This window comes from Mustela nivalis (assembly GCF_964662115.1).
Source record: "Mustela nivalis genome assembly, chromosome: 16".
In the NCBI taxonomy this organism is placed as follows: Eukaryota; Metazoa; Chordata; class Mammalia; order Carnivora; family Mustelidae; genus Mustela; species Mustela nivalis.
The window spans coordinates 1449576-1463250 of NC_139035.1; the positions used below are offsets into that span (position 1 = coordinate 1449576).

The 13675-nt window shown below is 37.0% G+C and overlaps 1 protein-coding gene across 4 annotated transcripts in view; it reads right to left on the reverse strand.

Moving 5' to 3' along the window:
* The window catches only part of NME7 (NME/NM23 family member 7), a 279199-nt gene that overhangs the window by 155604 nt on the left and 109920 nt on the right, over positions 1–13675 (reverse strand). For all 4 annotated transcript variants that reach the window (XR_014303906.1, XM_082702768.1, XM_082702770.1 and 1 more), the window contains exons 8-9: positions 4549–4613; positions 1013–1081 (exon numbers count right to left, since the gene is read on the reverse strand). Coding sequence is in view for 3 of the 4 variants with exons in the window: in XM_082702768.1 (XP_082558894.1) it covers positions 1013–1081; positions 4549–4613 (134 nt within the window). In the remaining variant the exon portion in view is untranslated. The remainder of the gene's footprint in view (positions 1–1012; positions 1082–4548; positions 4614–13675) is intronic.

Below are 13675 nucleotides of genomic sequence, written 5' to 3' on the forward strand. Positions count from 1 at the left end.
AAGAAAGTCTGTCACTGATTGAATTAAGAGATAACACATTTTAAAATTCTTCCAATTTAAGAAAAGGCATAACTCTAAAATGAAGCAGCTCACGAGATGAAGGTTCGGGAAGCTGTAACAGAAGGAAACCACCCCGGTTCCTCTAAATAGGCTGGAAATTGCGAGTATGCCGAACATGAAAAAGATGTCATAGTCTTGACTTTGTAGGGCTAAATAAGAAAAAGGCTCAGGCCAGTTCTCAGACCAGTGCACTTGTCCTTTCTAAGGAAGGCTGAAAGGAAAAGTCATAGAGAAGTGGGAAGGAGAATCTAGTCTTATTGTCAAGAACAATGAACTTTATGCGGGGAAAAAGAAAAAAAAAAAAGAAGTCAAATCTGTCAAAAATGTAGATGAGGATGCAGCCCACCAGCACAAAGGTATCTAAGATACTTTTATAAAGAGGGGGAAGGAAACTGATTTTGATCAAATATCTACCATGTTTTATTTTAAGGAACAATATTTGGCTTATTTGAATATAGTCATTTGTTTACAAGAACATATTTCATTGCCTTCTGACCAATTCCTTCTAAATCTTATTTCTTCAGACTCAGTCACATTTTCAGATGATTCTACCTGCATTTATATCATTAAGGTAGACGTTAAACGCTGCTGTGCTGTTATACTGTAATTACTCGCTTTTAAGTTTCTAAGGCATTTTGGAGAGTCTTCCACCCTGAGAATATGATAAACTCCATAGAGACTGTCCAAATGTGTCAACATCCCAGCAATTTTTTTTTTGCACTGTGGTATGTTTTTTTTTTTTTTTCACAAGTGGAACAATAAGATTTTCAAAAACTGATCTAGTGGCTCTCAGAGATAAGAGATAAGAATGCCTCAGTCACTAGGTACGACCAGACGGCAACTAGCGGACTTGTGACTACTTTCATGATTATAAATTATACTGAGATGTCCCAGATTTAAGATACACAAACTGTCTTTGGTACCAGTGCTTGACATTTACTTTGATACTTACGTTATACTCAGACACCACTCCTTTATAAACTTCATAAAACTCTTCAACATTAACTCGATCCATGCTGAACTGGATTAAAACAAAACAAAACTTATCAAGCCAACCGCCAAAGAACATAAATGAACCACACTCAGCATTTATGATCCCTTGGATATATTTTCTTTACTTTAAAATATAAACCTTGCACAAATTAAGTACTCAAAAAAGTGTTGTTAGGGACACCTGGGTGGCTCAGTGGGTTAAGTGTGTGCCTTCGGCTGGGGTCATGGTCCCAGGGTAATGGGATCGAGCCCTACATCAGGCTCTCTGCTCAGCGGGGAGCCTGCTTCCCCCTCTCTCTCTGCCTGCCTCTCTGCTTACTTGTGATGTCTCTCTGTCAAATAAAGAAATAAAATCTTTTAATAAATAATAATAAATAAAATTACATTAAGTCCTAGGGTCTCAAGAACTAAGACCGCAAATATCTGAAAAAAATAGCCTCTGAAAAAAAATATTTTGTCCCCTATTTTGTTTCTTTATTGTCACCTGAAATGAAGATCACTGAGAAATTTTTGCCTACCCGGGAAATAATTCAAACTGGGAGGATTTATTTCTTAGGCAACGTAGCTAGTGAATTTTGTTTGATTTCAGTGTTTTATCCTATAGTCCCACAACCTGCTGTATATTTTATATAACAAAATAATAGAATATATAAATTATGTACTTACAATTTGCCCTGAATATTCCAGAAGGCATTGCCTAAGGTTATTTCATTTAACTCCAAAAATAAACCACTGAGGAAAATAATAACGTTCTCACTGGCCAGCAGACTTGTAAGTGTAGAGGGCAGCCGACCCGCAATTCAGAAATAGAGCTTCTTGGCTCCAAAACTGAATGACTGTGATTGCCACTAAACTACCATGCCTTCCTCATAGGTTCAATCAATCTTTTTCTTAATTATTATTCTTGTTTTCACCAAGCACGTACTCTAGCCAACTATGCTAGGTCACAGGCCTAGAGTTAGATCAATGTTTTTTTTTTTTTTATTACAGCTATCAATTTATTTATTTTCAGAAAAACAGTATTATTTTTTCACCACACCCAGTGCTCCATGCAATCCGTGCCCTCTATAATACCCACCACCTGGTACCCCAACCTCCCACCCGCCCCCGCCACTTCAAACCCCTCAGATTGTTTTTCAGAGACCATAGTCTCTCGTGATTCACCTCCCCTTCCAATTTACCCCAACTCCCTTCTCCTCTCCATCTCCCCTTGTCCTCCATGCTATTTGTTATGCTCCACAAATAAGTGAAACCATATGATAACTGACTCTGTCTGCTTGACTTATTTCACTCAGCATAATCTCTTCCAGTCCTGTCCATGTTGCTACAAAAGTTGGGTATTCGTCCTTTCTAATGGAGGCATAATAATCCATAGTGTATATGGACCACATCTTCCTTATCCATTCATCCGTTGAGGGCATCTTGGTTCTTTCCACAGTTTGGCGACCGTGGCCATTGCTGCTATAAACATTGGGGTACAGATGGCCCTTCTTTTCACGACATCTGTATCCTTGGGGTAAATACCCAGCAGTGCAATGGCAGGGTCATAGGGAAGCTCTATTTTTAATTTCTTGAGGAATATCCACACTGTTCTCCAAAGAGGCTGCACCAACTTGCATTCCCACCAACAGTGGAAGAGGGTTCCCCTTTCTCCACATCCCCTCCAACACATGTTGTTTCCTGTCTTGTTAATTTTGGCCATTCTAACTGGTATAAGGTGATATCTCAATGTGGTTTTAATTTGAATCTCCCTGAGGGCTAATGATGATGAACATTTTTTCATGTGTCTGATAGCCATTTGTATGTCTTCATTGGAGAAGTGTCTGTTCATATCTTCTGCCCATTTTTTGATATGTTTGCCTGTTTCGTGTGTGTTGAATTTGAGGAGTTCATTATAGATCCTGGATATCAACCTTTTGTCTGTACTGTCATTTGCAAATATCTTCTCCCATTCCGTGGGTTGCCTCTTTGTTTATTTGACTATTTCCTTTGCTGTGCAGAAGCTTTTGATTTTGATGGTCCCAAAAGTTTATTTTCGCTTTTGTTTCCTTTGCCTTTGGAGACATATCTTGAAAGAAGTTGCTGTGGCTGATACTGCCTATGTTCTCCTCTAGGATTCTGATGGATTCCTGTCTCACGTCGAGGTCTTTTATCCATTTTGAGTTTATCTTTGTGTACAGTGTAAAAGAATGGTTGAGTTTCATTCTTCTACATATAGCTGTCCAGTTTTCCCAGCACCATTTATTGAAGAGACTGTCTTTTTTGCACTGTATATTTTTTCCTGTTTTGTCGAAGATTAATTGACCGTAGAGTTGAGGATCCATATCTGGGCTCTCTACTCTGTTCCACTGGTCTATGTGTCTGTTTTTATGCCAGTACCATGCTGTCTTGGTGATCAATGTTTAAATTTAAAATTTCTACAAAACACACATTTTTAAAGCAGGCTTAAGTCCTACAATCCTATGAATACATCACGAGGCTAATAGTTCAGAATGTTTTAGCTAACCATTCTTTCTAACCCTAGGCAAGATTCTTCAAGAATCAACTTTATTAGTCTCCAAGTTTTGCCTGATGACTCTGCAAACTAGTTGATATTTCTGGCCTTTTTTTGGTTTGTGGGCATTCCGAAAAATTAGGGACACAAAACTGTCAGAATCTCAGTTACTTCCCTGACCCCTGATTCTGGATTATCTAAGACTTAGCAGAAATCAAAAGCAGCTCCTTTTCAGGAAAAAAATGTATAAATTACATTGGTAAGAAAAATCTCAGCTCCAAAGTCAGTATTTCATTATCAAAATAGCATAAACTTGCTGGTCTTCACACATATAAAATCCAAATTGTTTATCTGATTCCTGTAACAACTTGTACCCCGTTTTTTGCCAAGTACACTGGTAAGTACAACACAAAGGTATGAGCTCGGCAGAAGTGGGTACTGTTTCCTCAGTGAAGGGTTTCCTATAAACGCATCCACTAGGCAGTTCTAAACAGTCGTGGGCTTTGGAGTTCAAGGGCTGTGACTGTCAGAGTCTAAAATGTGCTAACTCCAAAGAAGGTTCTGAGGAGAAACTCCAGAAACCAGCAAAAGGCGCTAGTTAAAAGAAAAATCTCAACTGATTCTCTTTCTCCATTCTCCTCTTAGTCACCGAACAACAGAGAACACGGTATTGACTACTCAACCTAATTCTATTTTTTGTTTGTAGGAACTAAATACATAGTTCCTATCCATATTTATATTGCAACCAAAGTCACCAGAACTGTATAAACCTGTTTTATAACCTTGAATTAGGTGTACCATTTGAATTTTAGTTTCCTCAATGAAAGATTATATGGGTAAAATAATTTCAAAAACATTTTTAATTATAAGGTTATCAAGGTCAGTAACTATACCTTTTTATTTTTAATGTGTTGAGTTCACAAGTACATAGAGAAAATTCAATACAAAATATTAAAAAAAGAAGTCTATCAATAGATTATGAGTTACTGCAAACTACCCACCATCTGCATAGCTGAGATTTCAAAACCTGCATCCCGGATAGCCATGAGGATCTTTCCCAGCAGTCCTGAAAATACAGAACAAATGGATGCAAAAATACAAAATTGCCAAGGCATTTTCATTTCTTAGAATTGCAAATTTTCTCCCTCAAAGTTATTTGCTTACACTCTATAGGAGAAATCACGTATTTCGCCAAGGGAAACTAAATCCCTACCATCAAGCATCATCAGTAATCATTTGTTTCACTTAGTAAGTGCTTCAGGAATATCAACAATGATCCTGAATATTATGCAAAATACCTTTAAGATACTATTTTCCCTTAAAGCCCCTGAAGCCAAATGATGTAAAGAACATGCAAATTACAAAAAATATGAAATGCCAAAGTACTGGATATGGGAGTTCCAAGGAGAAAAATCAAATGATAACTGAAGGTATGGCAGAAGCTTTAAGCGGAAATGAGAGGATGAAATGGTACTGAAAGCCTGTAGATAGGTGGGAGCATATGGGGACACAGGCGTGAAAGGACAGAAGACACAGGTCTGAGAAAATGTGAGCATGTTTGTAGGACAGTAAGGCAGAAAAGAAGTTTAAAAAAACAAAAAACAAAAAACAGAGCCTGCGTGGCTCAGTAGGTTAAGCGACTGCCTTAAGCTCAGGTCATGATTTTGGAGTCCCCGAATCAAGTCCCCCTATGGGCTCCCAGCTCCATGGGGAGTCTGTTTCTCCCTCTGACCTTCTCCCCTCTCATGCTCTCTCTCACTCTCTCTCAAATAAATAAAATCTTAAAAAAAAAAAAAAAAAAAAAAAACAGCTGAAAAGGAAAAGAGACTTGATCCAAATTAATGAAAGCCTTGGATATCAACATGAGGAATTTGGTCCTTATCCCACAAATCAGTGCTTTTTATAATAGGGCCTGAAGATTCTGAGAATCTGGGACTGATTCTGAGATTCCATTACTTTAGTATAAAAATATTCTAAGCTTTTTTTCAAGTCAACTAAAATTCTCTCTCTCTCTCTTTCTCTCTCTCACACACACACACCCTCATATATTCTGGATGATCTGGATGTTTGTTTGGTACCCAAATCCCCAGGGGCTGTGCTCTGTTTTTACTACTTCACTGCAGGTAGGTAGTGCTATCATAATTGTAGCAGGTTGAGGGATGGAGAAAAAAGACAATTAGAGACCTAGTTCTGAAGTGACACTTGTACCAAGTGAAGGTGAAATGATACCAGAGCATCCTGTAGAAACAAACATTCCTCAGAAGTCTGCAGAGTAGAACAGGCCCATAGCCCTCTGTACCATATCCATGACCTGGTGACTGACTTTTGTCAAACATCCTTTATCTTATCAATGTTGTTAAATTTTATTCATTTTATAGTCTTGTTGTAATGAATTTGTAAATTGCTTTAGGTATACAGCTGCATGTGCAAAGGTTTATTTTTACTTTCATATTGGGACATATTTAAGTTGCATTATAATTAGAATAATTCACATCTACACTGCGGGTCCATCAAGAGTATTTTTCCTCCAAAGGAAACACTGCCAAAAGAAATGGAGAGCCACTGAAAACGTTGAGCAAAACACAGGACAAAATAGTGTTTTAGGAGGAATATTGATTTAATAACGATAGGCAAACTGGTCTGCAAAAAAGGAATAAAAGACAGAGTAGCAAAGGCTTTTGAAACCATCCAGCAGGCTCACAGGACTTGGATAGCAGCACTAGAGAAAGGAGTAATGAACATAAGATATTTCTGAACAAGAACAGGACTAAACTGGACACAGTGTGAAGATGAGGGAACATAGGTTTTAAGTCCAAGTGACTGAAGATGGACAGCATCTTTAAGAAGAAAACAATTTTGCATGGAGCACTGGGTGTGGTGCAAAAACAATGAATTCTGTTACATTGGAAATTTTTTTTTTTTTTTTAAAAAGAAGAAAACAACTAATGGAAACAAATTGATTAATCTCTTGGGGAAGGTCGTCAAGATGGCATGACTGCCGGCTGACCAGTGAGCTAGACACAGGCACTGGAGGGCTCCCCACCCCCTTCCCTGCCGTTGGAATGTGGGTTCTGCTCGCCTTTCCCGCCCCCAGAGGCTGCTCTGAGGACAGAGCCTTGAGATAACGGGGAACGGTACTGCACAGGATGTGTGACTGCACCCAGACATCTACAGAAACTTTTAAGACTTGGCAGGTGGGTGCGGGAACCCACTTACCTTGCTGCTGCCCAAGACAAGCCTGTATGTAAGCTTCCTTGCTTATAAAACGGCCCACTCACTACCAACCTGCAGTGACCTTCCTGTTACTCCACTCTCCCCCTGCCCTCTGAGTTCAGGGCCAGTTTCAGATTATATTCACAAAGCTTCCAAGGAGGTTATGAACCAACAGTTAAGGAAAAAGGGAATTATTTTGAACATAGAAAAAGAATTTTAGAACAGAACACTGATCCATATTTGAGAAAAGAGCATATCTGATGGCTAAAAACGACTGATGAGGAGTGATAAAGTCCCTACACAAAACCGGTGATAAGGGACCGCATTCCAACAGCAGACAGGTCGAGGACTAGACTGAGGCCTACGGACAGGTTAGAGCTGAAATGTGCAAACAGAAGAGGATAAAAGATTTTTTGTTTGACAAAAAGAAGAGGAAAGGCAAACAAAAAAAATAATAAACAAAAAACAAAATAAAGCCTTGTAGGAATGAGTTTTGAGAAAATATCTAAAGTTTGGAAATTAAGAATGAAAATGAATAAAGAAAGATACATAAAGAGAGATGTACAGGAAAATAAAGAAGAAAAATATTTCAGTAGGGAAAATTCTTAGAACACAGGGATATTCAAGAACTAAAGGAGATGAAGGACCCGAGGAATGCAGATAAAGCCTTCAGCATTAGCAGGACAGTATGCTGACATTAAAGACATCTGAGAAAGTTGTAGCAACAGAGTGTTAGGAAAAAGAAGTTAGATAACCCACTAAAAATCTATACCGAAGACTCAGATGATAATGGATATAAGAATGTTAACCAAAATTCCAAGTCTTTAATCAACACCAAAAATATTAGTTAGGAAAGAAAGAATAAATTAATAATTACTGAGGACTGGACTCCTTAATATGAATTTATACCATTTATCAACACTCTTAAACAGAGGCTACTATTCCACTATAAAGATGAGAATATATCAGGTTTTTGGAGAATAGATAACTTGCCTGAAATCATAAAGTAATTCATCATCCAATCTCCAAATCTCTTATCGTTCTACAAGTTTAATAAGAAAAAAGAAATGCATACATGGAAGTCAGACATGTAAAATTCATGGGACAATATAACTCCCTAGGCAAGGACCATAATCATTTTAGTTCTCACCGTATCTCCAGTGCCTAGTATGGTCTTGCCACATAGCAGGTGCTAACAAATACTGTTCACTGAATTAAGAAATAACCAACGAGACATGCAATCAGAGCTCTGCTGCATGCGAACCCAGGGAACTCCAAGGCCCTACAGAGCACAGTCTGAAAATACTTGCAAATTACAAAGGGTAATTAAAGTTAGAGAGAGGGAAAGGATCATTGAAAAATGTTGGCTTAGTGATCTGAGGGACAAAAGTTCATACTTACTTCTTGCCATATATAAACAGTAATCCAAAATGAAGTTAAGGTAAATACAAAAGAAAAAAACTGTTTACAGAAATCTATTGATGGCTCTTTTCTTCTCATGATAAAGGTAGCCTTTTTAAATATAAAAGGCAAAAAGAGAGAGAGAGAGAGAGTAAGAGTTCTGTTTTTGCTATAACAGAAATAGCTCCTATTGGAATAACCTTCCCTCAGATAGTAACTATAATAAACTCCAGAAAACAAACAAACATAAAAATACAACCACCTGGAGGCACTGAGTGGTTCCCCGATTTTGCAGTGGTCAGCTTGATGGGAAGCCACAGTCGGTACTAAAACCAACAGAAAGCCCACAGAATTAGCAAACATAACTAGAAGTCAAGGTTTAGGCAACCATGGGCATTGGAAAGTGAGCAAACAGATAATCCCAGAAAAAAAGAAAATCCAGAGAGGAATATCTGAATTCTGTGTATAAACATTGCTCCAATTTTGGGAAAACAAGCATTCGTACATGGAGCAAACTCCCAGAAGCCCAGCTGAGATGAAAAGAACTGAATGGAGCTTTGATTTAGTACTCACCAAAGTGCAGAGACTGCCTAATCAATTCAGCAAGTTTACTGGTTGCACTTAAAATATCAGTATATCTTTGAAGAAGATGACAACATCTAGAATTTTGTAATATCTCATTCACAATATTTAGGGTACAATCCAAAATTCTTTGACATATGAGAACACAGAAAAACATGACCTATTCCCAAGACAAAAGAGACTCAATGAAGACCAACTTTGGATGACCCCAATGTTTATAATTAAAAACAAAGATTTTCAAGTAACTATCATAACTGCTTAATGAGTAAAAGAAAAATAATCTCAAAACACATAAAAAGATAGGAAATCTCAACAGGGATTAAGAACTTCAAAAAGAATCAAATGAAAAATAACAACATCTGTACTACAAAATTCAGAGTAGAGACTTAATAAATTTCAACAGAGAATGAGTCAAACAATCTGGAGAGAGATCAACAGAAATTATCTCATTTGAAGAAAGGCTAGACAATTTTTGAAAAACAATGAACAGAGTAGCAGGATGAAATGATACCAAAAAGTCTCATATACATGGAACTGGAGGCTAAAATAAGACAAAATATTTAGAGACCTAATGACTGAATTTTTTTTCCAAATTTGTTGAGCTACTGAATCTAAATTTATGCTTTTTCCAATCAGAAGCAAATTTTTTAAATAAAGAAAACAAGGCACATCATTGTCCAGCTGCTAATGATCAAAAATAAACTCTTGAGAGCAGCCAGAGAAAATGACTCATTGTATATAGGGAATAACAATTTCAATGACGGCTGACGTCTCAAAAGAAAAGGGAAGACCAGAAGACAGCTGAATATTTTTAATGTGCTAAAAGAAAAACAAATTGTCAACCTGAAATTCTAGCCCACCACTTCAAGAATCATGGTAAAATAAAGACTTTGAAATAAAAGAACACTAAAGGAATTTGTTTTCACCAAGCTCCTACTTCAAGAAATGTTAATGGAAGTTATTTAATTTGAAGAAAAATGAAACAAGATTTAAAAATAGGATCTTTAGTGCCCCTGGGTGGCTTAGTGGGTTAAGCCTCTGCCTTGGGCTTAGGTCATGATCCCAGGGTTCTGGGATCAAGCCCTGCATCAGGCTCTCTGCTAGGTGGGAAGCCTGCTTCCTTCTCTCTCTCTCGGCCTGCCTCTCTGCCTACCTGTGATCTCTGTCAAATAAATAAATAAAATATTAAAAAAATAGAGGACCTTTAGGAGAAATGATGAGCATAGTTAAGGGCAAATATGTAGGTAAATATGAAACTCTATTTTTTCCTCTTAATTTCTTTAAAATACATATGACTGATTAAAAAAACCAAAAATTTTAACATTGTATTCTGGGTTTTAAAATGAATAGGGGTGCCTGGGTGGCTCAGTTGCTTAAACATCTGCCTTCAGCTCAGGTCATGATTCCAGGGTCCTGGGATCAAGCCCTGCATTGGGCTCTCTCCTTGTCTCTCTACCTCTGCCTGCAACTCTGCTTACTTGTGCTCTCTCTCTACATCTCTGTCAAATAAATAAATAAAATATTTTCAAAAAATAAATAAATAATAAAAATAAAATTAATGTATGTGAATGTAATACATATCAGAAGTATAATATAAACCAGGTAGAGGAAGAAAATGGACCTTTACAAATGAAAACTTTCCACATTATATGTGAAGTAGTACAATATCAATACATTTTAAATAGACTGAAAATTCAAGATGTATACTTTAATTCTTACAAGAGCGATTTTTAAATTATAGTCCTCAAATAAGCCACATCAACATTACCCAGGATCTTTTTAGAAGTGAAAATTCTCAGGACCAACACTAGACCCAAAGAATCAGAATCTCAATGGGTGGAGACCAGAAATCATTGTTTTAAATAGACCTTCCATGTGGTTCTGTTATACGCTGAAATTGAGAAACAAAGTCCTTACCTAACCACAAAAGAAAAGAAGAAAGAAAGAAAGAAAGAAAGAAAGAAAGAAAGAAAGAAAGAAAGAAAGAAAGAAAGAAAGAAAAAATTTTTATACCTAAAAGTTCAATGAATAAATTAAAATGGGATCCTCGGAAATATCAATTAATCCAAAAGCAGAAAAGATAAAGATCAAAAAGGGGGGGAGGGGAGAGTGGAAAATAAATAATAAATTAGTAAACCTGAAACCAATCATATCAATAATTACATTAAATGCTAGTGAACAAAAAATTCCCATTTAAGGCAGAGATTTTAGACAAATTAACTAAATAAGATCCAATTATATGCTATCAACAGAAAACCAATTTTAAATATAAAGACACAGGAAGGTTAAAAATAAATGACAGAAAAGAATACCATGCAAACAATAGGTATAAGCGAGCTGAAGTGGTTACACTAATTTCAGATGAAGGAGAATTTATAATGTCCTAAGAAGATGAATGTCCAATGATACACTGGACCAGATGGACCTCATAGATATATACAGAACATTCCACCCTAAAACAACAGAATACTCATTCTTCTCAAGTGTACATGGAACCTTCTCAAGAATAGACCACATACTGGGTCACAAATCAGGACTCAACCGATAACAAAAGACTGAGGTAATTCCCTGCATATTCTCAGATCACAATGCTGTGAAACTGGAGCTCAATCACAAGGAAAAGTTCAGAAGGAACTCAAACACCCGGAAGCTAAAGACCACCTTCCTTAAGAATGCTTGGATCAATCAGGAGATCAAAGAAGAACTGAAACAATTCATGGAAACCGGTAAGAATGAAGATACTTTGGTCCAAAACCTATGGGAACCAGCAAAGGTGGTCATAAGGGGGAAATACATAACCATCTAAGCCTCCCTCAAAAAAATTGAAAAATCCAGAATACATCACCTGTCTCTACACCTTAAAAAACTGGAGAATCAACAACAAATCAAACCAACTCCACACGTAGGAAGGGAAATAATCAAGATTAGAGCTGAGATCAATGAGGTAGAAACCAGAGATACAGTAGAATGTATCAATGAAACTAGATGCTGGTTTTTTGAAAGAATCAGTAAGATTGATAAACCACTGGCCACACTAATCCAAAAGAGAGAAAGCTCAAATTAATAAAATTATGAATGAAAAGGGAGAGATCACAACTAACACCAAGGAAGTAGAAACAATCATCAAAAGTTATTATCAACAGTTATATGTCAATAAGCTAAGCAACCTAGATGAAATGGAGGCATTCCCGGAATGCCTATAAACTCCCAAAATTGAACCAGGAAGAAATTGGCAACCTGAATAGACCGATATCTAGGAACAAGATTGAAGCAGTGATCAAAAACCAACCAAAAAACAAGAGCCCAGGACCTGACGGATTCCCGATGGAATTCTACCAAACTTTCAAAGAAGAAATACCACCTATTCTCCTAAAGCTTTCAAAAATTTGAAGCAGAAGGAAAACTTCCAGACTCTTTTTATGAAATCAGCATTACCCTGATCCGCAAACCAGGCAAAGACCCTACAAAAAGGAGAATTTCAGACCAATATCACTGATGAATATGGATGCTAAGATTCTTAAGAAGATCCTAGCAAAGATGGATTGCATGGAGCACTGGGTGTGGTGCAAAAATAATAAATAGTTATGCTGAAAATAAATTTTAAAAAAATTTTAAAAAAAAAGATCCTAGGAAATAGGATCCAACAGCACATTAAAAAGATTATCCACCATTACCAGGTGGGATTCATCCCTGGGTTACGAGGATGGTTCAACATTCACAAATCAATCAATGTGACAGAACAAATCAATAAGAGAAAAGAGAAGAACCATATGGTCCTCTCCATTGATGAAGAAAAAGCATTTGACAAAATCCAGCATCCATTCCTGATTAAAATGCTTCAAAGTATAGGGATAGAGGGAATATTCCTGAACTTCATAAAATCTATCTATGAAAGACCCACAGCAAATATCATCCTCAATGGGAAAAAGCTCGCAGCCTTCCCGTTGAGATCAGGGACTAGGATGCCCACTCTTACCACTTTTGTTCAACATAGTATTAGAAGTCCTAGCAACAGCAATCAGACAACAAAGGGAAATAAAAGGTATCCAAATAGGCAATGAAGAAGTCAAACTCTCTCTCTTCGCAGATGACATGATTCTTTATATGGAAAACCCAAAAGACTCCACCCCCAAACTACTAGAACTCATATAGCAATTCAGTAATGTGGCAGGATACAAAGTCAATGTACAGAAATCAGTGGCTTTCTTATACACTAACAATGAAAATACAGAAAGGGAAATTAGAGAATCGATTCTATTTACTACAGCACCAAGAACCATAAGATACCTGGGAATAATCCTAACCAAAGAGGTAACGGATCTGTACTCAAGAAACTACAGAACACTTATGAAAGAAACTGAAGAAGACACAAAAAGATGGAAGACCATTCCACGCTCTTGGATCGGAAGAATAAACATTGTTAAAATGTCTATACTGCCTAGATCAATCTATACTTTTAATACCATTCCGATCAAAATTCCACTGGCATTTTTGAAAGAACTGGAGCAAATAATCCTAAAATTTGTATGGAATCAGAAGAGACCCCAAATCTCTAAGGAAACGTTGAAAAAGAAAAACAAAACTGGTGGCATCACATTACCTGATTTCAAGCTTTACTACAAAGCTGTGATCACCAAGACAGCATGGTACTGGCATAAAAACAGACACATAGACCAGTGGAACAGAGTACAGAGCCCATACCAACTCTATGGTCAAATAATCTTCAACAAAACAGGAAAAATATACAGTGGAAAAAAGACAGTCTCTTCAATAAATGGTGCTGGGAAAACTGGGCAGCTATATGTAGAAGAATGAAACTAGACCATTCTCTCACACCGTACACAAAGATAAACTCAAAATGGATAAAAGACCTCAATGTGAGACAGGAATCCATCAGAATCCTAGAGGAGAACATAGGCAGTAACCTCTTCA